This window comes from Prionailurus viverrinus, chromosome F2, assembly GCF_022837055.1.
Source record: "Prionailurus viverrinus isolate Anna chromosome F2, UM_Priviv_1.0, whole genome shotgun sequence".
Taxonomy (NCBI): Eukaryota; Metazoa; Chordata; class Mammalia; order Carnivora; family Felidae; genus Prionailurus; species Prionailurus viverrinus.
The window spans coordinates 24,543,030-24,570,448 of NC_062578.1; the positions used below are offsets into that span (position 1 = coordinate 24,543,030).

At 35.5% G+C, this 27,419-nt stretch overlaps 1 protein-coding gene across 1 annotated transcript in view; it reads left to right on the forward strand.

The window, feature by feature from the left end:
- PI15 (peptidase inhibitor 15) overlaps positions 1 to 6,842 on the forward strand; it is a 31,382-nt gene extending 24,540 nt beyond the window's left edge. The window contains exon 6 of the mRNA XM_047842884.1: positions 834 to 6,842. Coding sequence (XP_047698840.1) covers positions 834 to 969 — 136 coding nt within the window. The 3' untranslated portion in view covers positions 970 to 6,842. The remainder of the gene's footprint in view (positions 1 to 833) is intronic.
- The last annotated feature ends 20,577 nt before the right edge of the window (positions 6,843 to 27,419 follow it).

Here is a 27,419-nt window from a genome sequence, read left to right on the forward strand (position 1 = left end):
ATAAATCTATTATTTTCTTCATAAATGAACAGTAAGGCATTATGGCTATTTTTAACTGTCATGAGTGATGAGTTTAATGTATTACTATTATCATGGCTATCAATACAGATAAAAATATTGATAACACAAAACAATTTAGTCTGTTTAGCCTTATCAAAAAACAAACTGTATTACTAAGAACGAAAGCTATGAGTTTACACATGACAAAAGGTTTTGAAATCACCTTTAATTGCTTCTCTGAGCCCTTAATCTCTTACCATGAGAATGGAGTTTTCTGTATCTCATTTTATAAATGTTGAGAACTTAAAATGTTTTACAACTTAAGAAACAAATCTTGTGAACCTCTGTTTTTTGTGCTTATGACAACTTCATGCTCACCTCATCATTTCTAAGCCTCCCAGAAAATACTAAGTACATGTATATATTATCATCCTTAACATTAGTGGGAGTTTTAAAAATGGGAGTATGTCCTGCCAATGTGCTCTAGAAGGCAGTTAGTTATAGGACAGAGACAGATGTGGTGACTGAATAAGCATCGAGCCTTGCTTGACATTAATTATGTCACTATTCATTGTAGTGCTTTACTTCTAGTCTGCAAATTAAGATAATATTAATTTTTGCAGAGAGAAAGATTTAAAAAGTGAGATTTAGAGAATAATACATTGCTGTATAAATAAGAAATGGATACAATTTTCAGTGCCTTCCTAAACTGATTAAACTTGTCAAAAAAGATCATTACATGTCAATACATGTGGTCATGTGCTTAAGGACAATCAAATTGTTCTAAATTGGCATTAATATAGCACTTATATGTTTTTTTTTCTTCTTTCTAGGGGCAATTGGATTGGAGAAGCACCATATAAAGTAGGGGTACCATGTTCAGCTTGCCCTCCAAGTTATGGAGGATCTTGTACTGACAATCTTTGTTTTCCAGGAGTAACATCAAACTACCTATACTGGTTTAAATAAGCTTATCTTTTCCTTCAGGAAATAGAATGGTTTCTGGGAATAGGCATATATATATATTGAGTTTTGCACATAGTATACATATTTTATAATAATCTTGTTTTCCTTTTATTATTCATTGTATAAATTTGTGTTTGTCTAGTATGTTTGCTTCATCTTGAAGTAATCAAAACATCCATTTCTATCTCCTGATCTCTAAGCCCAAATTAAAATATTGTAGATATAGTATTGACATAGTTGATGCATCCAATCCCAAAACTTGCTTTCCAAAGGAATTATGTTATATTTGTAAGGAATAAAATATATACTTGACTTATATGTGTGCGTGTATATAGATACATATATACACATGTATATTTATATACATGCACACACATATACTAGATTATGTAACGCAGACAATAACGTGATTCAGTAGTTAACTTGAGGGAAATTTTTAAAAACACTATTCTGAAATATATATGAGGTGGTGGGACATCTTCAGCACCCATTTCTATAATTACTACAAAGTGATAAATTGCAAATAATACTCAGTGATATCTGGACATAATAATTTAATTGATCACCCAAGATTTCATTCTGGAGGTATATTTTGTCTTATTTGGGTTCACCAAAGGATATGCTCAACTTATGTAAGTGTCAAATCATGCTTTTTGTTTAATCACTTTTATTGAATCAGTAATCATGTGTCGAGTGCTTACTGTGTGCAAGGCACTCTGCTCGTTATGTTCTGAAAATGCAAAGATAACGAGATACAGTTCCTGCCTTCAAGAAGCTCACAAAAATATTCAGAAAATAATGCAGTTTAATGATTTTACTATAAATTTACAGTTTTTTTAAAATTGATTTTAATGTAAGTTTGAGGAAGTAGATGCCACCATGCTCACCTGTTGGGGGAATAGGAGGTGATAAGACACCCTCTATAATAGGTGAGGCTTCTGATTAGCATGAAAATGTAGCTACAATGCTTGGAACTTAAAAAGGCAGGACAAGAATTAACTGCCCAGGGATGTATTAGAGTAAATAGTTGTGACTTTGGAAGACAGAAAACAAAACGCGAAAAAAATTCTGAGAAAGCCCAAGAGAATTAAGGTATGAAAAGTCACAGAAATACAGTTACTGCACAAAAAAATATAGGCAGAGAGCTTCAGAAGGGCCTATCCTGAGAGTGTAGCATATCTTGAGGCCCGTCAGCAGAGGGTAAAGGATGCCAGAAAAAAAACAAAAACAAAAACAAAAACAAAAACAAAAACAAAAACAAAAACTGGAGAGATGCCAGGACACTTCTGTCTCTTTATGTCATTATTTGGTGAGAATCAATCCAATCACCATGAGCCTTTGAGCATCACATTAAAGATCCTGCACGCACACCATAGTTATGGCTTTGCAGAGTAGCCCTCTTCAGATGGTTCGCTAAGGACTACTCACCAAATCTTATTTCTATGTCTGTGAAGAAGAATAATTTTCAGTCCTCCATTAAGTTTGATTGTGGAAGTCCAATCAAAGTCACTATGAAAATTTCACTCATAAGATTTTGGAAATGCGGTGTTTCCTCATTCAGGAAACCTCTTTAGAGAGAAAAAGTCAACATCTGGGTCAAGACACTTATATTAATTTCATGTGTGTGGTGGGGGTGAGTGAGTGAGAGAGACAGGGAGAGAAAGAGATTCAAGTTATGTAAAGCTTCCATAGAGTTACAGAGTAAGCAAACAGCGTTAGTTCCAGAGTGCAAATAACAGAAGGAAGCTACTTGTTTAAAATTCTCTACACATTTGCAGTTTCTTAGGGTGGATGCACTGAAAGATGAGTTAATTAAATCCATTCAATGAGGGAAAAATCCACCATCTGGAGTTTAGGTTTACATGATGACAAACAATTGGCCTGATTCCTTTTACAAATTGAATGTGGTGACCAAATGTTTTCATATCATAATATTCTGCTTTTGTGGGCACATATATAGACTTTACTAAACATAAATATGTTTGGAGACTAAAATGGAGAACAGAAGTAGTTGTAAGACTCGGCCCCCACTCTAACTTTTATCCAACTAAGGGCAATTGGAGCAAAAAGTAATTAGTGGGATGTTTACTTGATTTATCTAGGAAGTATTTCCATCCTTCATTTTCCTATATTAGTTCTATGGAAGTAGCAAAAGTACTATTAAACAAAGAAGACTGTTCTTAGTTCCAGTTCTGTTGCTGGACTACTTGCGTGGCTTGGTTTCTCAGTTCTGAAAAAGAATAATGATATTTGCTACACATTTCACAGAGATTTCTAGGAGGCTAAAATTACCATATTAATAGAAATTAATGAATATGAAAAGCATCATTAACATTATGAAACTTATTTGGGATAAAATTAAGTCTTATGAGCTTCTCTCTGGCAGAAATTTTGTCTGATTCTTTGTGTTCATCCCAGTTTCTTATATAGTGGCTATAATACAGTAAGTGTTTAATGAATGTGTCTACAAATATATTTTTAGAATTAACTAAAAAGTCTAGAATTGCAACAGTGTAGAGGAGTCCCACCTTTCCATGTTTTATTAAAACAAAAAAAAATGTCTTAAATACAAAGCTCTGAATGCATCAAAAATCCAGATAAATCATCAAACATACCAGATGAAGACTAGGGTCTCTGCATGTATAACTCATACCACAGTCCTTTCCAAATCACAACTAGAGCTAGACATTTATTTATAATTTAACTACTCAGCTGAAAATATAACGGGTATTTTTGTTATGCTATCTGTACTTTTTAAAGTTAGTAATATAAAGTAGCCATGTGAAATGTTTCATTTTCCAGGCTAAAGCAAATGAAAATTTGCTGGTGTCAACACCATGTGTCATATTTTTCACAGCATTCAACCGTGGTGCTAAGAGAGCTATTTCTCGCTGTAATTCCCAGGGGCAGAAAGAGTCTGGGTAGAAGATATTTCTTAAGAGCAGCTTTAAATAGTCAATATTGAGGTTTTCATTTCAAATGATTTCATTCAAAAGAAGTCGCATCCTACATATTCTACATCCTACATATTCTACGTATTCTTCTGATCCTCTATGGTATAGATTTTTTATCACCCTTTATTCAGTAAAAAAGTAAAAAAATTTCTGTCACAGTATAGATTTTTTTTTGGCTTTCATGTCATCAGAAGACTGGAAAATGACAATTTTAGATGTTACTCTGATGGATTTCTTTATAGAATTGTATTTGAGGACTTGTGTAGGCACAGTCTTAATGTCCCTGGTGAGGACAGATCACCTTTTCAATCTGCTTTTCAAATGTGGTGGGAACAGTTTTTATTATTATCATTTTTGTTTCTGTTCAGTAGCCTAAGCATTGGGACTTCTGTGGTCCTTGAGGGGATCCCTACTGGCTTCATTTGGCTGTGACGCCATAATGTTCCCTTGAAACCTTTGTGGAAATGTTCCTTTGGAAGCTCCGTGCAACTTCAGCACAGAGCTGACCAAACACTAAGGCAAGTTCAACTACTACAATTTATTCCGACTATTTGAATTGAAACAACATGCATTTTTCTCATTAACACATGTGTTAAATCAACTTATAACATTCACCTAAGCAAATCTAATACACAGTTAGGCCAGTTGAAGTGTTTTGTGAAATGCTTATGAAATGAATATAGAAGCTAAACAGATCATTTGAATGTGTCCAGGAAGGAAAGTAATGCTCAGCCTGTGGTATATGTTCTCCCCCTTGTATAACATCATTCCTTATGTTCCTCAGTATCATAGGATGCAAATCTAGACATAAATGGAAGCCTTTACCTATCAAAGTGTTTAGGGAGAGTAAAGTTAGATTTCTATCAATGTCTAACAGTATATTTGACTATATATATATATATATTTTTTTTTTGTATCGTCATTATATGTGTGGGGAAAGGCATATTTAAACCCATGCAAAATGACTTTTTAAAAGTTATGTCATGATATAATTTTGACTTATGAGAAGTCAATCAAAACCTTAGGAAGTTTAACAATTCACTCATTAATGGTGCTGAAAATCTGTTAAACCACCATATCCTTACTACAATTTTGAGGTTTCTTTTTAGTTAAAGTTTTTATTAAGTGTGAACTAGCAATATCGATTCTGGTGCTAAATATATGGTGCTAAATGAATTGTTAGTGTTAATAGCTTCAGTAATGCTCTTTTTATTCATTGTTAAAAGTATTATCCATTTAATTCCTGATTCAGATATATTAATAAAATCCTGTTACCCATAAATAGGCCAGTGAACTCTTTTTGTCTGACAGTCCAACATTATTTAGATTTTACAGAATTTAAATACATATCTTTAGAGGTTATCAATTTTCTTTTTAAGGCCTTTTTTAGCTTGGCCACATCCAAGTCCAAATACCACCTGAAGGTTAGATCACACCTACATCAACCATGCTGTAGGCACTGGCGCCCTCTGGTGATTATGAAAATAAATTTTTGATGGCTGCTTGGCCTGCAAGAAAAAGCCAGTGTTTTGTTCAAAAAAATTTGAAGTTGCACAGTATTAGAATTCTTGGATACTTCTTAAATCTGACAGCATTTGAAAATTCTTGCCTTTATTGACATAATTTTCTAAGAGGATAAAAGAGAGAATATATCTTGGCATTCACTTTCCTAAATAATGTTTTTTAATGATATTTTAGTTCTGAGGTGCTTATCGAAGTGTTTTTTTTTTTTAACTAAGTATTGCTAAAGTATATTTTTCATTTAGTTTACATCATAAATACAATTAGAATTAAAATTAACAAAGTTATAAGTGTGTCTCATTTCAGAAGTGTTTATTTTTATTTGGCATAGTACATAAGATTGAAAGGAGATGTGTTAAAATAATTAGATTATCTCTCCATTTTTACTTGTTGGTCTAAAATTTGATAGTGTTCTTTGGTCATAGTATTTAGCTAATGATAAAATTGTATTATTCCCTTCAAAGTCCTTGTAGTCTAACAAATATACATAAAAGCTTAGAAGTTTATCACCTGATATAATTAATGAAGACAAAATTCTTAGGTAAACTTCTGGTTGAGGTATGTCATTGACATTATATGTGTGTATCACATAATTGTGATGATCTGTTTTGACGGAAATATTTCTTAAACTATGTTAGTACAACCAAATGAGATATATTTTGAAGCAGTTTTCCATGTTAGTATTTTCAAACTTATTTTAAAGCAAGAGAATACTTTTTATGATCTCAATTATATATAAAACTCTAACATATGCTACACATAAAATGAACCTGCTTATACCCAAGCCTTCCCCAGTGCCTGGGAAGTTTCTTCTGAGAGGCCTAGGATTCCATCAGTTAGAAAAACGTGAATCTAAAATATCCAATTCCCCCCACCCATTTTTCTCTAATATAATCAGTTAATTAAAGCAAGAAAAAATTTGAGGCACTTAATTATTTCAATGATTCTTTTAAATACCCATTTCACTTTGCACATGTTAGAAGTTTCTGGTTTGATGAAGAATTAAATGCTGACTTTAACTGGTGCTTGGATATAGATCGTGGGATCTTGTGTTTTGTTATTTGACAAACAGAATTTTGGTATCATAGTAGTTTGAGAATTGGAGACAATTGTGGTGCACATATGAAAATAATGCATTTTTAAAGCATCTAAATGTTTCAAACATGTACATAATCCTAAAATATACTATATCGTTTTAAATTTTTTAAAAGATTAATTTGGATGTTTTATTCACTTCCTAACACTGTGGCAGTGAAAGGTGCTCTGATGTTGTGATATAATGTCATGAATGTGTGCATACATAAAACCTGTGTAAACCTCTGTTCTTATAAAGCATAACAACTGTAGCTTTGTGAGCTCTGCTGTACTTTTATTCTTTCAATAAAATATTATAATTAATAATTTTGTTTTAAAAGTATATCTAATTCTTTTATTTTCCATAGAGTTTTTAAAATAAATCTAGAACTAGATGGCATGATAATTTTGGTAAGGTGTATTAGGAACTACTTTTCTAAAGCAACAATGATTATACCTTTAATGCATCACTGAAATACACCAAAAATCTTCTATTTTCCTTTTTTCCCCTTTCTTCTTCCTTTCTTTTCCTTTTTTTCCAAAAAAAATAGTTGGAAGTAAAATACAAAAGACATTTCCATGGAGGGAGAAGAAAAGAACAATATATCAAGAAGTTCTGGCTGAGGGAAATTGCAGCAGTTGAACATAAATATTTTTATGCTCCCCACACAGAAGGCCTGAAGAGAAACCATAGATGTTCCAGAAAGGCACACCTCAGGCCACTAGCTGGCCCAAGGATAGTGATTCCCAGGGTGGCTCTGCCTTCTAGAAGGGCGATTCCTTTCACTCTGGTGAGATGTAGATCCAATAGGCCAGTTCACTGAGAAGGGTTTGAATCTAAGACTTTAAATTTCTCCTTACCATGTGTGATATTGTGATTTATTATAAGAAATACATATTTGGTCTTCCTCTGGTTTTTGGCTCACATCTGCCAAATCCTTGGAATTTCCTAACTGTTGAAGGAGAGTGACAAAGGTGTTTTTGTTATGTTAATGAAGTTACATTTGGAAAACACTTAAGAATGGGCACTGGTTGTGAATGGAACCAACCGTGTGATTAAAGGGTGGGAAACTTTGGTCCCACTCTTTGACCTTTGTGGAGAGGGGGACTGTAAGTTGAATCAACAGCCAATGGTCAATGATGTAATTAACCATGCCTATCCGTTGTAGCCTCCAGAAAAACAAACAAAAAGACAAAAAACAAAAAACAAAAACACCAGGATTCTGAGAAACTTTCAGGTTGGTGAACACGTGGAGGTGCTAGGAGAGTGGCACACCAAGAGAGGGAATGGAAGAATGGAAGTTCTTGCCCTTTCCACATTCCTTGCCCTATGCATCTCATCCATCTGTCTGTTCCTGAGTTATATCCTTTTGTTGCAGGATTTTTTACCACAATACCTGAGGTTCATTGTCTCGCAGCTTCAGAAGAATGAAGAGATGGATACAAAATGAGCAGCAGGAAAAAATTTATTAGAGTATAAAATTAGAAAGGAAGAATGGTAGGAAAGCTCTCGCCACAGAGAGGGGACATTGGAAAATGAATGCCTGAGGACTATAAGCAAGGGTCACTGTTTTATAAGGCTCTGGTCAGCCCTCCCCCATCCCTTCCTCCGTGTTCCTTCTGAGGTTCTACCCTTATTGGCTTGACAGCTCTAGGCCCCGGGTTGTCCGTTCCTGATTGGCTTATTTCCATTGTATGAGGGGTGGTCTATGGCCAGACTTAGGTCTTTTGTAAAATTCCTGAGGGGAAACCTGAGGGGGAATAGGTTGGATCTGTTACATTCTTAAGAGAAACCTTATGCCTGAGGGGGTTTGCTGTGGTCAGACTCCCAGCATTGTTCCAAAATTGGCATTTTTCCCCACCCAGGGACCTCAGTCCCTAATCTTTCCTTCTCTGCCTACTGAGTCCTATCCTCTCTTATCATACTTTTATAATAAATTGGTAATCTAGTAAGTAAATTTCTCTGAGTTCTATGAACTGCTCTAGCAAATTAATTGAGCACAAGGAGGAAGTGGTGGGAACCTCTTTTTTATAGCCAGTTGCTTAGAAGTGCAGGTAATAACCTGGACTTGCACTGGCATCTGAACTACAAGGAAGGAGTCATGGGAATCCCAGTCTATAGCTGGGTGGGTTGGAAGCATAGGGCTCCCAGCTGGCATCTGAAGTGGGGGGGGGGGGCAATCTTGTAGGACTGAACCTTCACCTGTGGGATCCGATGCTACCTCCTGCTAGACAGTGTCAGAATTGAGTTGAATTCCTGGATACCCTGCCGGTGCCTAAGAATTGACTGGTGATGTATGGGAAGCCTCCTACCCCCTAACACACATACATTGGCATTGGTACTACAACCAATTTACCATAATTCACCCAAGACAAGAAAGCCTCACTAACCTAAGCCTTTTCAGAGGGTCTCCCCAGGAGTCTTGTGGCTTTCTGTCAATTGCTTCTCTTTCTCCTGCTGGTCCTGACTGTTTACTTCACTCTGTCATCTTTTAAGCCTCCAGTTTCCCATACACATATTTGGAAAGTTACATGGCTGAATAGTACGTCCACATAAGGGAATACTATGCAAATAAAAAACAGAAAGAGGAAAATCTCTGTATACTGGTAGAGAGTTGTCTTCCAGGATATGATACTAAATGAAAAGGCATGGTACACAATTATAAAACTAGAATGTTGCCCTTGTAAGAAATATTAGCAGAAACAATACACTTAAATACACATGCAGTTATAATATACATTTGTTCTTATTTGCAAAAATGGAGGTAGAATTATAAATTAAGAAGAATAAAAATGATTATCTATGGGAATAAGAAGGGAACAGGACAGAGAGGACAAAAACATATCAAATAACTTTGAAACACAATAAGCATGTATCTTTTTTAAATTTTGTAAATATTCATTTTTGAGAGAGAGAGAGAGACAGACAGACAGACAGCGGGGGGGGGGGGGTGGGAGGAAGGGGGGAGGGGCAAAGAGAGAGGGAGACACAGAATCTGAACTAGGCTCCAGGCTCTGAGCTGTCAGCACAGAGCCCCAACGTGGGGTTCAAACTCACGAATCATGAGATCATGACCTGAGCCAAAGTTGGACACTTAATGGACTAAGCAACCCAGGAACCCCACAATGAGTGTATATCTTTAGCAGAATATATTGTAAAGACAGAGCTGCAAAGAAGCACTTAACTTTATTCAGTAGTCCATCCATAGTAGTATTAGTGGGAAACTGAGGGAGAAAAATGCAAATAAGGAATTAGGGTACTTTTTTTTCAGTTTTTCAATGTAAGAGAAAATAAGTATACTTTCCAAAAAGTTAAGAAACACTAAAATGTTAAATAAGAATTTGAAATATTAAATATGAATTATTAACTCAAGGCATCTCTTTTTGAAAATTAATATATTTTTAGTTTTGAATGGTAAAAAGCCCTAGATGCTATATGGCAATCCAATAACAATAAGTGCCATTTGCTGCACAGATTGTTGTCTCTGACACCATTCACCACTAGACGTAATGCTTGGCATCAGCTCAACTTTCATTGACCTAATCCAAGTCGCCATAGTTTCTCACATAGATTAATGGTGTCCAGTGTGGGGTTTGTGCTCCCAGAGTGTGCACAAGAAGAACCATTTAGAAAAGTACTTAAAAAACACAAGAACTTCTATCAAGAACTTCTATTTGTATTTAATTTTACCTAGGGAAAAAAATATTGTTAAGATTTTCTACAGGCTAATGGGGTAGACAGCATCCCCCTACCCAGATCCACACATATAAGGATTGCATGTCTTCTGAGGAAAGTAGGGTGACCTGAAGGAATAAGGAGCTGTCCAAGGCAGCATTGCCATGCTCCTTATCTGGCTATTTGCTCTCAGGGCCTTTCAGTGTATTTTCGCGAGTCAGGTAGAGAATTATCTAATTTTGAGATCTAACTTTTACTGAACATTAATAAATGTTCTTGGAAAATTCCTGCAGAACCAATATTCAGAATAATTTACTAATGAAAGCCCAAGTTAACCCTAAGGAAATTCAACTGTTGTAACTACCACGCTTATGATAATAGGCTTTCTGTCAACTGCACAATGATGTAAAAATATTGATGATCCAATCACACATGGCAGACTAGCCAAAGAATTAAAATTTTCCAAACCTACTTGGAATGGTGATGATGCTATTAAATATTCATTAATAATGAACATTTGCCTTGATATATTAGCTGGTGACAGTGAAGCTTTATGATTAGTAAACATTTTTAAACCAACATAAATGTAAATTTGTGCTTTATGGGATCTATATCCTTAGAGAATCTCTGCTAACAGAATTAATTTACCACAGAACCAGTTACCCAAGCCTGTTTTTCCAGAAAACCAGTATCTTTCATCTAAGTTACCTTTTTTTTTAATCTGTAGCTGAAATCAGAATTAAATTAATATCCTTTTGGGAACATGTCCATGTAGTATGAATAGTCAACTTATGATAGAGATTGCCTAGAGAAACATTTTTATGTTTACCCCTGATTTCACCCTTATATGGGAAAGAATGAGGCAAAGAATGCTAGTTCTGAGAGAACAGCACCAAATTCTTCAGCTTTTTCCTGCACTATTTGTACTTAAAAATGAGAGTAGGCTACAGAAAAAGAGAAAGAAGCAATAAGTAAAAAGAAGTATGTCAACATCTGCATTTGCTCAGTAATGCCATGTGAATCAAATAGGACAATCTGGAAATAACAGAATTAATTGCGTGTGAAACCTGGGTCTTTTCCCCAAAGCACTTAGGGAGTTCTTGTACACAAAACACCGAGATAGTGAGAATTCTATTTTGACTGGATTCATGAACTGAAACCATAAAACCAATTTGAAGAAGAAACACGTTCAAATAGAAAAAAAAAAAAAAGTATCAAAAGTATCGGCACCTGGGTGGTTCGGTTGGTTCAGCCACCGACTCTTGATTTTGGCTTAAGTCATGATCCCAGTGTCCTGGGATTGAGCCCCCTGCTTGGATCCACACTGTGCATGGAGCCTGCTTAAAGATTCTCTTTCTCTCTCCCTCTGCTCCTCTGCTCCTCTCCCCAACTGTTACAGTCAAAAAAGGTCTCCCTGAAGAGGTGAAATTGGAACTGACTGGGAAGATCTGTGATCTATTTATTGAAAAGAGCAAGTACTTATTTTCTTCACTCTGTTGGGTTCAAGGCACTCTTCATTCTGTTTTGTTTTTATTTCTTTGTTTTTAATTCTTCTCCTTGGGTTCTGTACTCTCTTTGACCTCTATTGTCTTTGGTAGTTTTTTGTGGTTCAAGTGAGGAATAAGTAGGTTCTTAAATATGATGTGGAACTGAATTTATGGCACATCTTATTGCTAAATCAGTCTTTCTGAGGCCAACCCTGACACGTAACATCCCTGTTCACATACTTTCCTTTGCTTCTTGCCCCCATAGAATAAATGCAAACATTTCCTTACAGTTGACCTCCCCTATGCGGAGATGACAGTTTTTGTTGACAGCTTTTTCCTGCTGTGCTTCATACACATTTCCTATAGATGAACTAACCTAAACTTCTCAACATCTCTGTCTAGTCTTGTATCATTAACATTTTCTGGATGCTTGTGTGTGTGTGTGTATGTGTGTGCCCTCCATGACATACATCCTTCTCACATAGCTTTAATACTCCTCTGGCAATCTTAGGATTCAAGCTTGTCCTTACAAGCTTGTTCTCTTTAAGCACCAATAGCACTGAACTGCATCTCAATACTGCAATTACCTCTTAGCCTCCCTTATTGCATATTCAAAAATATTCCAGGGGCGCCTGGGTGGCGCAGTCGGTTAAGCGTCCGACTTCAGCCAGGTCACGATCTCACAGTCCGTGAGTTCGAGCCCCGCGTCAGGCTCTGGGCTGATGGCTCAGAGCCTGGAGCCTGTTTCCGATTCTGTGTCTCCCTCTCTCTCTGCCCCTCCCCCGTTCATGCTCTGTCTCTCTCTGTCCCAAAAATAAATAAACGTTGAAAAAAAAATATTCCAAAACTCTTATTTTATTATGCTACAAGGCCTATGGTAGGGTCATCTTTGTATCACAAAGTATTAGCACAGAATAGCCTTTCACTACTTAGATAATTAACGCTTTTTATGTAAGACTGTGGTTAAGGTGCTACATTATTTTTGCTATAGTCCCATATCTGCAGATATACATGAGTAACCTACAGATGCCACTCTTGTAACTATCTGTAGGAGCATACTTCTGTTAAAAAACTCACAGCAACTTAGAAGAATTTAATCATAGGACATTTAGTATTTCTCTTCTGTTACTTATATTAAATATAGAAGCAATGATCAATACATGTTAATAAAATCTATGCCAAGAATATGCAAATGATTTTAAGATTCCCAGCCATTGACAAAATAATGTAATTCATTCCACAGGTGGACAAGCAAGTGGATGGTGATTTTCTTGAAGATATTTGACGTTGTAGTTGAAGAGAAACACTAAGAATTTGAATAATTGATATAGAGTTGTAAATATTAAATAATGGTTTAGTGTTATACTTTATGCTTAATTAAAAGTAATTTCAAAGGTGAATCTACTATAGGCATTTTATACTTACTAAAAAATTAGAAATCAATTACAATGTAACCATTGATCTCCTTATCCAGTAAATTCAATGATAGGGGAAAACATAACTTTACAATTTTAATAAGTAGCTCTTAATTGTAAATACTATTCAGGGCATTTAACTTTTTTATTTTATTTATTTATTTTTAAATAGTTTTTAAAAATATTTATTTATTTTTGAGAGAGAGAGAGAGAGTGGGGGAGGGTCAGAGAGAAAGGGAGACAGAATCTGAAGCAGGCTCCAGGCTCTGAGTTGTCAGCACAAACCCACAAGCCACAAGATCATGACTTGAGCCAAAGTCAAATGCTTAGATGACTGAGCCAATCAGGCTCCCCTATTCAGGGCATTTTAAAGCACGTATTCAATCGTCTAGTTTTAAAAATTTTTAAACAAGCAAAACACACAAAAATACAAATAAATAATGACATAATAAAGTCATTTTTATGAATATGATTATATGATTAATAAAAATTATTTTTCATATGTTTGCATACACACACATTTGTGCATATTGGGGAAAAAAAAGGTCCATATTATTTGCATTCTGCTCATTTCTAGTGAAAGAGATAGACAGGCACAGTACGTTATTAAATGTGCTATAATGCAATATTCTAGGAAATAACACCTAGGGGAGACATAGGGTTTATGAGTAGGTATGGGACTGTCCAAAGACTTTCTAAAAGATCTGATATCTGAATTAAGTCCTCTCTCCCTATGCCCCTGTTCTCTGATCCATAATAATAATGCAGGTTTTACATTCCTCTGATTTACTGAGATTTTTCCCAAAGTGATATGAGACATTTACCAAGAGATTAAAGAACCTCAATACATATCATATATGTATCATATATACATTACCTATATCATTCATATAATATGTGATATATATATATGTATGTGTGTATATATATATATGTGTGTCTATATACTATATATATATACACACGTATATATGTATATGTATATATGTATATATATATATGTGTGTATATGTATATATATGTGTGTCTATATACTATATATATACATATATATGTATATGTATATATATGTATATATATGTATATATATGTATATGTATATATATATATGTGTATGTGTATATATATATATTACCTTAAGGACATCATAGTCAAATTGCTACAAGTTAAAGACAATAAAAGATCTTAAAAGCAACAGGAAGCAAAGGCCCATTGTCATTAATAGAGCAACAATAAGACAGATGGGTGACTTTCCAACAGAAACTCTAGAAGATGGAATGCAAAGAAATATTGTCTTTAAAGTATTGTATTAGAAGTAGAAAACCTCTAACTTAGAATTCTATACCTATGGAAAATATCCTTCAAAAATGAAGATGAAATGAACAAAATTGCAGATTAAAAGACAACAAAGTTGAGAGAATTATTGTTGAATACCTGTATTTTCAGAAATACTAATGGGAGTTCTTTAAATACAATACAAGAAGGTAATCCTGGCTGGAAAATAAAACTACATGAAGAAATAAAAAGCGTCAGAAAAGTAAATATTGGAATAAATGTAAATGAATGTTAACTGTTTAAAATACAATAATAATAATGTCTCATGTAGTTTATAATATATACAATAATATATATGCGACAATAATGTAATAATGCAAATAGTCTAGGGAAGGAAAACTTTCCTTTCTTCCATTCTTGGTTCTTTGGTTGGTCTAATAATTAAATTGACACCAGACAGATTGACAAGAGAAAAACAAATTTAATTTCATACATAGGGGAGCTCATTAAAATATGGAAATAAAAAACGTAGCCGAAGTAGGCAGTTTTCATATCATTTAAACAAAGAAACAATAAATTTGTGAAGAATTGACAAGACAGAAGGGTTTGGGCTTGGAGTAATAAATTAGTAAAGAAGTAACAAGGCTTACAGCCTTCTTAGCCCTAAATTCGCTATCCTTGATCATAAGGGTGTCTCTTCTTCCTGAGACAGGGGAGGGACCTTTCACAAGGAGATTTATTTACTACTTTCAGGAAGACAAAGGAGGGTCACAGTGTCTTTCTTGCCCTGGATTTTGCTTAAGTAGCTTTTATTCAAAATAATCAATATACCAAATGGTATATTTGGATGTGGTGTATTCTGTTCTCCTTCAGGGATAGATGGAATTAAACTGTCCTAAGTTTCTTGCATTGAGGACATGTAAGCAGTATCATGAGGAAATGATAGCAGTATTAATTTAAGTAATGAATTATGAAATCATATTTTAAACTCCAGAGCAATCATTTAAGGAATGATAAAAGATTATAAAAATAAGAGCCCAACAGAAAAGGAAAATGGAAAGACAGTGATTAATTGAAGGAGGTCAAGAAAGGAGGAATTCAACGAAGAAGAGTTGGACAAATAGGAAATAAATAGCTACATGTTTATTTTAAAATCCAATTATCGAGGCACAGAGAACTCCCTTCAGACGTAACTTGAATCGATCTTCTGCACGACATATCATAGTGAAACTGGCAAAATACAAGGATAAAGAGAAAATTCTGAAAGCAGCAAGGGGTAAGCGTGCCCTCACATATAAAGGGAGACCTATAAGACTCGTGACTGATCTCTCTTTTGAAACTTGGCAGGCCAGAAAGAATTGGCACGAGATTTTCAGGGTGCTAGACAGAAAAAATATGCAGCCGAGAATCCTTTATCCAGCAAGTCTGTCATTTAGAATAGAAGGAGAGATAAAGGTCTTCTCAAACAAACAAAAACTGAAGGAATTTGTCACCACTAAACCAGCCCTACAAGAGATCCTAAGGGGGACCCTGTGAGACAAAGTCCCAGAGACATCACTACAAGCATAAAACATACAGACATCACAATGACTCTAAACCCGTATCTTTCTATAATAACACTGAATGTAAATGGATTAAATGCGCCAACCAAAAGACATAGGGTATCAGAATGGATAAAAAAACAAGACCCATCGATTTGCTGTCTACAAGAGACTCATTTTAGACCTGAGGACACCTTTAGATTGAGAGTGAGGGGATGGAGAACTATTTATCATGCGACTGGAAGCCAAAAGAAAGCTGGAGTAGCCATACTTATATCAGACGAACTAGACTTTAAATTAAAGGCTGTAACAAGAGATGAAGAAGGACATTATATAATAGTTACAGGGTCTATCCATCAGGAAGAGCTAACAATTATAAATGTCTATGCACCGAATACCGGAGCCCCCAAATATATAAAACAATTACTCATAAACATAAGCAACCTTATTGATAAGAATGTGGTCATTGCAGGGGACTTTAATACACCACTTACAGAAATGGATAGATCATCTAGACACACGGTCAATAAAGAAACAAGGGCCCTGAATGAGACATTGGATCAGATGGACTTGACAGATATATTTAGAACTCTGCATCCCAAAGCAACAGAATATACTTTCTTCTCGAGTGCACATGGAACATTCTCCAAGATAGATCATATACTGGGTCACAAAACAGCCCTTCATAAGTTTACAAGAATTGAAATTATACCATGCATACTTTCAGACCACAATGCTATGAAGCTTGAAATCAACCACAGAAAAAAGTCTGGAAAACCTCCAAAAGCATGGAGGTTAAAGAACACCCTACTAACGAATGAGTGGGTCAACCAGGCAATTAGAGAAGAAATTAAAAAATATATGGAAACAAATGAAAATGAAAATACAACAATCCAAATGCTTTGGGACGCAGCAAAGGCAGTCCTGAGAGGAAAATACATTGCAATCCAGGCCTATCTCAAGAAACAAGAAAAATCCCAAATACAAAATCTAACAGCACACCTAAAGGAACTAGAAGCAGAACAGCAAAGGCAGCCTAAGCCCAGCAGAAGAAGAGAAATAATAAAGATCAGGGCAGAAATAAACAATATAGAAACTAAAAAAACTGTAGAGCAGATCAACGAAACCAAGAGTTGGTTTTTTGAAAAAATAAACAAAATTGACAAACCTCTAGCCAGGCTTCTCAAAAAGAAAAGGGAGATGACCCAAATAGATAAAATCATGAATGAAAATGGAATTATTACAACCAATCCCTCAGAGATACAAACAATTATCAGGGAATACTATGAAAAATTATATGCCAACAAACTGGACAACCTGGAAGAAATGGACAAATTCCTGAACAACCACACTCTTCCAAAACTCAATCAGGAGGAAATAGAAAGCTTGAACAGACCCATAACCAGCGAAGAAATTGAATCGGTTATCAAAAATCTCCCAACAAATAAGAGTCCAGGACCAGATGGCTTCCCAGGGGAGTTCTACCAGACGTTTAAAGCAGAGATAATACCTATCCTTCTCAAGCTATTCCAAGAAATAGAAAGGGAAGGAAAACTTCCAGACTCATTCTATGAAGCCAGTATTACTTTGATTCCTAAACCAGACAGAGACCCAGTAAAAAAAGAGAACTACAGGCCAATATCCCTGATGAATATGGATGCAAAAATTCTCAATAAGGTACTAGCAAATCGAATTCAACGGCATATAAAAAGAATTATTCACCATGATCAAGTGGGATTCATTCCTGGGATGCAGGGCTGGTTCAACATTCGCAAATCAATCAACGTGATACATCACATTAACAAAAAAAAAGAGAAGAACCATATGATCCTGTCAATCGATGCAGAAAAGGCCTTCGACAAAATCCAGCACCCTTTCTTAATAAAAACCCTTGAGAAAGTCGGGATAGAAGGAACATACTTAAAGATCATAAAAGCCATTTATGAAAAGCCCACAGCTAACATCATCCTCAACGGGGAAAAACTGAGAGCTTTTTCCCTGAGATCAGGAACACGACAAGGATGCCCACTCTCACCGCTGCTGTTTAACATAGTGCTGGAAGTTCTATCATCAGCAATCAGACAACAAAAGGAAATCAAAGGCATCAAAATTGGCAAAGATGAAGTCAAGCTTTCGCTTTTTGCAGATGACATGATATTATACATGGAAAATCCGATAGACTCCACCAAAAGTCTGCTAGAACTGATACAGGAATTCAGCAAAGTTGCAGGATACAAAATCAATGTACAGAAATCAGTTGCATTCTTATACACTAACAATGAAGCAACAGAAAGACAAATAAAGAAACTGATCCCATTCACAATTGCACCAAGAAGCATAAAATACCTAGGAATAAATCTAACCAAAGATGTAAAGGATCTGTATGCTGAAAATTATAGAAAGCTTATGAAGGAAATTGAAGAAGATTTAAAGAAATGGAAAGACATCCCCTGCTCATGGATTGGAAAAATAAATATTGTCAAAATGTCAATACTACCCAAAGCTATCTACACATTCAATGCAATCCCAATCAAAATTGCACCAGCATTCTTCTCGAAACTAGAACAAGCAATCCTAAAATTCATATGGAACCACAAAAGGCCCCGAATAGCCAAAGGAATTTTGAAGAAGAAGACCAAAGCAGGAGGCATCACAATCCCAGACTTTAGCCTCTACTACAAAGCTGTCATCATCAAGACAGCATGGTATTGGCACCAAAACAGACACATAGACCAATGGAATAGAATAGAAACCCCAGAACTAGACCCACAAACGTATGGCCAACTCATCTTTGACAAAGCAGGAAAGAACATCCAATGGAAAAAAGACAGCCTCTTTAACAAATGGTGCTGGGAGAACTGGACAGCAACATGCAGAAGGTTGAAACTAGACCACTTTCTCACACCATTCACAAAAATAAACTCAAAATGGATAAAGGACCTAAATGTGAGACAGGAAACCATCAAAACCTTAGAGGAGAAAGCAGGAAAAGACCTCTCTGACCTCAGCCGTAGCAATCTCTTACTGGACACATCCCCAAAGGCAAGGGAATTAAAAGCAAAAGTGAATTACTGGGACCTTATGAAGATAAAAAGCTTCTGCACAGCAAAGGAAACAACCAACAAAACTAAAAGGCAACCAACGGAATGGGAAAAGATATTCGCAAATGACATATCGGACAAAGGGCTAGTATCCAAAATCTATAAAGAGCTCACCAAACTCCACACCCGAAAAACAAATAACCCAGTGAAGAAATGGGCAGAAAACATGAATAGACACTTCTCTAAAGAAGACATCCGGATGGCCAACAGGCACATGAAAAGATGTTCAGCGTCGCTCCTTATCAGGGAAATACAAATCAAAACCACACTCAGGTATCACCTCACGCCAGTCAGAGTGGCCAAAATGAACAAATCCGGAGACTATAGATGCTGGAGAGGATGTGGAGAAACGGGAACCCTCTTGCACTGTTGGTGGGAATGCAAATTGGTGCAGCCGCTCTGGAAAGCAGTGTGGAGGTTCCTCAGAAAATTAAAAATAGACCTACCCTATGACCCAGCAATAGCACTGCTAGGAATTTATCCAAGGGATACAGGAGCATTGATGCATAGGGCCACGTGTACCCCAATGTTCATAGCAGCACTCTCAACAATAGCCAAATTATGGAAAGAGCCTAAATGTCCATCAACTGATGAATGGATAAAGAAATTGTGGTTTATATACACAATGGAATATTACGTGGCAATGAGAAAAAATGAAATATGGCCTTTCGTAGCAACGTGGATGGAACTGGAGAGTGTGATGCTAAGTGAAATAAGCCATACAGAGAAAGACAGATACCATATGGTTTCACTCTTATGTGGATCCTGAGAAACTTCACAGGAACCCATGGGGGAGGGGAAGGAAAAAAAAAAAAAAAAGAGGTTAGAATGGGAGAGAGCCAAAGCATAAGAGACTTAAAAACTGAGAACAAACTGAGGGTTGATGGGGGGTGGGAGGGAGGAGAGGGTGGGTGATGGGTATTGAGGAGGGCACCTTTTGGGATGAGCACTGGGTGTTGTATGGAAACCAATTTGTCAATAAATTTCATAAAAAAAAAATAAATAAATAAATAAATAAATAAAAGGGAAAAAAAAAATCCAATTATCTCAGTCTTTAATTACATTAAAGACTCATTATTCTTGATCCTATAGAAAGATATAAGAATTATAATTTTTTTTTGCACCAAATAACATAGCTTCAATATCAAGAGATGATAGAATTAAAAGAAAAAGTAGATAATTCAGGAATCATGGGGGAGGGAGGGCTTAACACATGTCTCAAGTGACAGAATCAGCACACAAAAATTAGGAAGGACATAGAAGGTCTGATCAACCAAGATTACTTATTTGCTACATACAGAAGATTTCATCCAACAACTGCAGAATAATGTTTTGTACGTGTGACCATTTACCAAATTGGACCATATGCTGAGCTAGAAAGCAAGAATTAGCAAATCTCAAAAGACTGAAATAACACAGAGTATGTCCTTTTGTCTCAAGGGAATTAAACTAGGAGGAAAAAAAGATAAATATAAAGAGAACAATCCCGAATGTTTGGAAATTAAGGAGTTCATCATGGGTCAAAGACTAAATCACATGGAAATTATAGGATTTTTTTAAACTGAATGATAATGAAACAATGACATAAAAACTTGGGTGCTGCAACAAAAACCAAAAAAGTGTTTCACTATAAAATTACAGCTCTAAATGCATGTAGCAGAAGAGAAGTCAAACTTTAATGACTTAAGCTTCTATCACAAGAAGCTAATAAAAACAGCAAAGTAAACTCAAAGATTGTAGAAGGAAAAAAAAAGTAAATGTAAGAGCAGAAATCAATGAAAAGAAAAACAGGTGTATGATAGGAAACACAGATAAATCAAAAAGAATTTTCTTTGCAAATATTAATAAATGTGATATATCCTTAACAAGATATATCAAGAATGAAAAACTAGAACCCACTATAAATCTTATAAGTATTAAAAAATAATAAAATATGTTATAAATGGCTTTATGCCAATGTATTTGAAAATTCTAGTAAAATAGGCAAATTACTTGAAAAAAATCAACAAAACTACCATAAGAAGAAATGAAAATGTTGCATAGCAACATATTTATTAAATGGATTGAATCTGTAATTAAACATTTAATTCAATTAATGTTCCTTTGAAACATTCTTTCAAAGGACTCTTCAGGACTAGATGATTTCCCAAGTGAATTATGCTAAACATTTGAAAAAGAAATAATAGTAAAATTCCAAAGACTCTTCCAAAAAGTTGTAAAATGAGGGACACTTTCCAGTTTGTTTTATGTGGCCAGTATAACCTTTGATACATGAAGGTAATCAAGGACATTACATGAAAGAGTAACTACAGGCCAATACCTCTCAAGAAACAAAACACTAAAAACACTAGAATCCAGTAACATATGTAAAAGACAGTATATGTGGACATTATGACCAATAGGTATTAAGTTTTACAGTTTAAAGTTTATTTACCACTCAGAAATCAATCAGTATAATTCTTATTATCATTAAAATAAAAGAAAATTCATATATCACCTGAATAGAGGCGCAAAGATCATTGATAACAATTAGCACACTATTATAAAAAACAAAAATCAAAACACTTCTCATTGGTTTGGAAAAGAAGGGAACTTCCCTTAATTTGATAAAAGCTATTGACAAATGTTTTACTGCTATCATCATATTTAAGCTGCTTAAATATTGAACAATTTCCTACTAAGAATAAAACAATGATGTACATTACCATCACTTCTATTCACTGTTGTACTTGAGTCTTACCCAGTGTAAAATGACAAGGAAATAAAAGATAAAAAGAATAGAAAAGAATCTTTTCACAGTCACTGTTTTTTTAAATGTTTACTTATTTATTTTGCAAGTAAGAGAGAGCGTGAGCAGAGGGAGGGGCAGAGAGAGAGGGGAGAGAATCCAAGCAGGCTCTGTGCTGTCAGCAGGGAGCCAGAAGAGGGGCTTCATCTCAGCAACCCTGAGATTATTATACGAGCTGACCTGAGCCCAACTAAGAGTTCGGCACTCAACCACCCAGTGGTTGTGCCACCCAGGTACCCCAAAACTGTCATTATTAATGCAAGACATGCTTGCATGCCTAGAAAAGCCAAAGGAACTTACAAATAATTAGAATTAATAAAAAGTCACTATTCACATAGATGTCCATTTGAATTTCTTCTTATTAGCAACAAAAGTAAATAAAAATTTAAAAATTCATTTACAGGGGCGCCTGGGTGGTTCAGTCAGTTAAGCGTCCAACTTCGACTCTCATGACAGGCTGTCATGATCTCACAGCTTGTGGGTTCGAGCCCCGCATCAGGCTCTGTGCTGACAGCTCAGATCCTGGAGCCTGCTTCAGATTCTGTGTCTCCCTCTTTCTCTGCCCCTCCCCAACTTGTGCTCTCTCTCACTTTCTCTCAATAATAAATAAACATAAAAAAATTAAAAGAAAAATTCATTTACAATTGTACCAAAATACCAAATGTCTAGTCTTTAAAGAAATATATGCAAGATAAAAAATTTACTATTTTTACTATTAAAAAATCCAGGGGCGCCTGGGTGGCGCAGTCGGTTAAGCGTCCGACTTCAGCCAGGTCACGATCTTGCCGTCCGTGAGTTCGAGCCCCACGTCGGGCTCTGGGCTGATGGCTCAGAGCCTGGAGCCTGCTTCCGATTCTGTGTCTCCCTCTCTCTCTGCCCCTCCCCCGTTCATGCTCTGTCTCTCTCTGTCCCAAAAATAAATAAACGTTGAAAAAAAAAATCCAAAAAATGAGGGAGGAGTGAAACAGATAAAAGGGATTAGGAGTACACTTATCTTGATAAGCACTAAGATGTAGATCAAATTGTTGAATCATACTGTACACCTGAAGCTAATATAACATGGCATGTTCGTTAGACTTCAATTTAAAATGCATAAAAAATGCTGAGAGAAATTGTAAGAGTTTGTCAATTAAAATGTACATATTTTCTCATGCATTGGAAAACCCAACATATAATTTTTTAAGCTTATTTATTTTTAGAGAGACAGAGACAGCACCAGGGGCAGAGAAAGGGAGAGAGAGAATCCCAAGCAGACTCCACACTGCCAGTGGAGAACTTGATGTGGGGCTAGAACCCATGAAGCTATGAGAATATGACCTGAGCTGAAATCAAAAGTCCAACACCTAACCAACTGAGCCATCCAGGTACCCCAAAATACCCAATATTTTTAAGACATCATCTGGGTGGCTCAGTCGGTTAAGCGTCCGACTTCGGCTCAGGTCATGATCTCGTGGTCCATGAGTTTGAGCCCCGCGTCGGGCTCTGTGCTGACTGCTGAGAGCCTGGAGCCTGTTTCAGATTCTGTGTCTCCCTCTCTCTCTGACCCTCTCCCGTTCATGCTCTGTCTCTCTCTGTCTCAAAAATAAATAAACGTTAAAAAAAAATTTTAAAAAAAGACATCAATACCCTCCAAATTGATCTACAAATTCAATGATATCCCTCTTAAAATTCCAGTACTAACATTTTACAATTAGTAGAGTTAGGTCACAGTGGTACAAGGAGGGACAAATCAAAAATTAGTATATGCAAAAATTAACTTGGGATAGATTGATAGACATATAAGCAAAAAGTAAAACAATCATATTTCCAGAAGAAAAGAGACTATCTTCATAACCTTGGGATAGACATTTTTGGCAGAACAAAATAAGCAATAAAACTAAAAGAATAGATTGATAAATGGAACTTCATTACAATTAAGACCTACTGCTTATCAAAAGATGGTATCAAGAGAATAAAAAGGCAAAGCATGAATTGGTAGAAACAATTTAGAGTGCACTTCTAGAAGTTTTTGTATACAGAACTATTAAGTAAATCAGTACAAAAAAAGGCATAATTGTAAGTAACAAAACATTTGAGCTTTTATTTTCAAAGATACAATTGGCATTTACTCAAAATTTCTTGGTTATTATTTGAAGCATCTTATTCCTTTTATGGGTATTTTAGGCTTCATTTATTTCTTGCAGGAATTAAGTGTAGTTATTTTATACTCTGTATCTGCTGATTCTCTCCTCCACGTCATGCATACAACCAGGAATGTTATCTGTAGATTATTTGGGGCCTGGGTTCAAGCCAAGTTCCTCCAATAGGAGCTTCCTTTGCTCAGTTAGTCTCCTAGGACACTACGAATCTTGAACTACCTTAAATTAAGTTCCTTGATTAAGATTTTTCAGACCACAAAGACAGAGTGGAGTTGGACCCGAAACGTTTGTGGAATAAGGGCTTGTTTGTGGTTGCAATTCTCAAGGACGATTGTATTTTCTTACCACCTAGTGCCAAGATGAAGTCAGGCAAGTTTTCAAGCTGTCCCCTCCTGTGTGGTGGGTTTATTTCTCATCTTCTCTTACACTGATGGGGGCCAGCTTTATGTAAAGTCCCCTAGGAAACTGCCCACTGCCCACCTGTTTCCTCTTTGGTTATCACATTCTTCAGATTCCTCCCCTCTCAAATAGGATTTGAAAGAATCCTTGAGAATCTTTAGCTAGTAAGTGGCAGAGTCAGGATTTGAACCCAGGCAAATTAATTCCAGACTGTGTTGTTAAACCATTACTCAATTTCATAGGTAGATTTCTTGACAGAAAGACTAGTAAATTAGTAAAAAGTAGATAAATATTGAATAATGACATTGCCCCTAGTTAAACATCGAATAATTGGTTGTAAATAATGACTATTGTTATCATAGATAGTAACACCCAAGTAATTATAGAAGCGAAAATAGTTGTCGTAAAGAAAAACAAAAAACCAAGTCTTACAAATACTCTCCATGTGTTGCTGTGTTCACCCATAATCACATCAAGAAAATTGAGCTGGCCTTTGGATCCACTATTTGACTCTAAATCATCAAACGGTTTTTCATTAATATTTTTGATCCTCTTCTGAAGTCAAGAGTTTTGCTCTATGTAATTCAATTTCTGGTATAATCATATCATTTGTAAAATAAAACATTTTTTACATTTTGACTTTCCTCCTCCCAAATCAAAATAAATCTTTCATTTTTGCAGATTTAATTTTGTAAAACATTTATGAAACTACTAGTTTGCCCACATTCTCCGTTGAAATATTAGTAGGTAATTTCCCCTTAAAATTTTTCCCTTTTAGAGATTTCATCAAATTTCTAATATTCTTGTCAAACAGACCTTTCCCCTACAAGTTTAAAAGAGAATATGTTCCAGTAATCTGAATTTTCATGAACAGATGGTTGAGAAACAATCCCAAACATAATGTTTTAACATGATAATGAAAGTGCATTCACATTTAAGTACAGTTAAAAAGACTTTAGCACTTAACTGGAACTTGATTTTAGTTGTTTTGAATACCTTTTTCCATTCTAAAATTTCAAGAGAGTAGGAATAGTTTCCCATCCGTTGCTGGAACTAACCAGATTCCAATAGGAATATAAAAATAGGAATAATATGTAATTTAAGAACAATGCAATAAAATTTACATAGCTTTAGATTTTTGACTAAATGCTATATTGTTACTCCAGAAGACTAACTGGACATCTGGATTGGACAAAGGGTAGACTGAGAGTTGGGGAACATTAACTAGAAGTCAAAGAATATGCAAGGTTAACATTTTTATAATGACAAAAAAAAAAAAAAGAAAAGAAAACTAATGTTAGCTCCTTCTCTGCCAGATGGATTCACATTTTCTCTAGACTACTTTTTCGTTCATCATGAAATAGAATTTTTCTACTGGCTATCTCAGGTTCACAGTTACTTAAAGAAAGATCTGAATCTGAGGCTTGCCTTAAAGGCACTACATTTCGTATAAATGAATAATTCAAACAAACACTTTGATAGAGTGAACGATATGAGAAACAATGTAAGGAGTGAACACAAGATATCTTTACTGCTATCAGTTCATTTTATTAAAAAATTAATTCATTAAAAAAAGTGGATACAATTTTCACTACACTTCCACTTAAGGTCTTCACATAGATAGATAGATAGATAGATAGATAGATAGATAGATAGATAGATGATAGATAGATAGAGACAGAAGATATATTTCCATGGAGAATTGGATTAAGAGGATTTTAGAGAAAAATTTAAATTCCTGCTAAAAATATTTAAACAAGAAATTATATCCAATGGGGGAAAGAAAAGCTCATTAAACTAAAAACAGAGTATGCACCTTGCTCAATATGAGCAATAAATGGAAAGGCGCTTTTTTCAGTTCTAATTTGTGGCACCTATCTTTTCCCCACCTGCATTTGCCAAAAGGGGCATGGCACATTTGGACATGGACTATGAATGGACAAATATCTACACTGATATTTCCCCAAAATGTAAGCCAGTCTGTTCATGAATAAGATCATGTGAGTACCTGGAAGAGATCCTGGTGAACAGAGCTAGCTGCTCCATGTAGAAACTAGCCATGCCTATGTATAGTTCTTTTCCTCATTTACAATGTGATCACTCTTCCAGTGGAAGCTAAAGGAGACTAAAATTAGTTTTCAGGCTTTCACTTGAAACAGTTATCTTTAAAGTAATTTCCCCAACTAACTCTTTTGCTGCTGTCAGTTAACCTGAGGTTAAGAGAAGAAATAATTCCAATAAGCAACTGCGGATCAAGCACAATTATCCACTGTGATGGCAGCAACTCTAGACCGTAAAATAATTTCCAATGTTTGAAATCAAAATATGAGGGTACGAAGATTATTTTCCATTCAGTCATTATTATCTTCCTTGGATTAAAAGTTTCAATTTCACCAGATTCCTCAGATCTGTTTCTTTTTAGGGTTTTGTTCAAAAGTTGCCTTTTTTCTCCCACTAGTTTTGCTTCCCAGAACAAATAAGCATTTCCACTAACCACGGCCGGCAGTTTGGCTGGTTCTTGAGCAGAGATCTCAGTGCCTGCTTGTACACAACACTATTTCAAAAGGTAGAGAGCTAGCTTCTGGCTTAGGGGAAGCTTTGGAAAAAAGTTTACCCTCTCTTTGACCTACATATAACGTATCTGTGCATACAGGATATTAGCCCATTATTTCTTTGAGGATTTAAACAGCTGGGGATTCGCCCTCAATCTTCCAATTACAGTCTATGGGATCACCTGATTTTAATATACTAGTTCCCCCTCTCTGCACTCTCTCCACCACATTGAATGGAAAACTGGACGGCTTCCGCTCTCTGAAGTTGTATTAGCTCTTCATGTTCTTTAAGGAGCTATTTACTTTATTGAAACGGTGATTGGAAAAGTGTTTCAGTGACTAGATGATTTGTACTGTTTCTAAGTTTAAACACAATGCTTAGGCTTTGCTTCGGCACTGTGTATTGTTTTAATTATCCCATCTGCCTTTTCTCATTTGGTATTGTTGTCCATACTGGTACAGTTTCCAAGAAGTATATGAGATTTTCCACACACTACAGAATACCCCTGCCGTTATATTCTGTCTTTGTGCA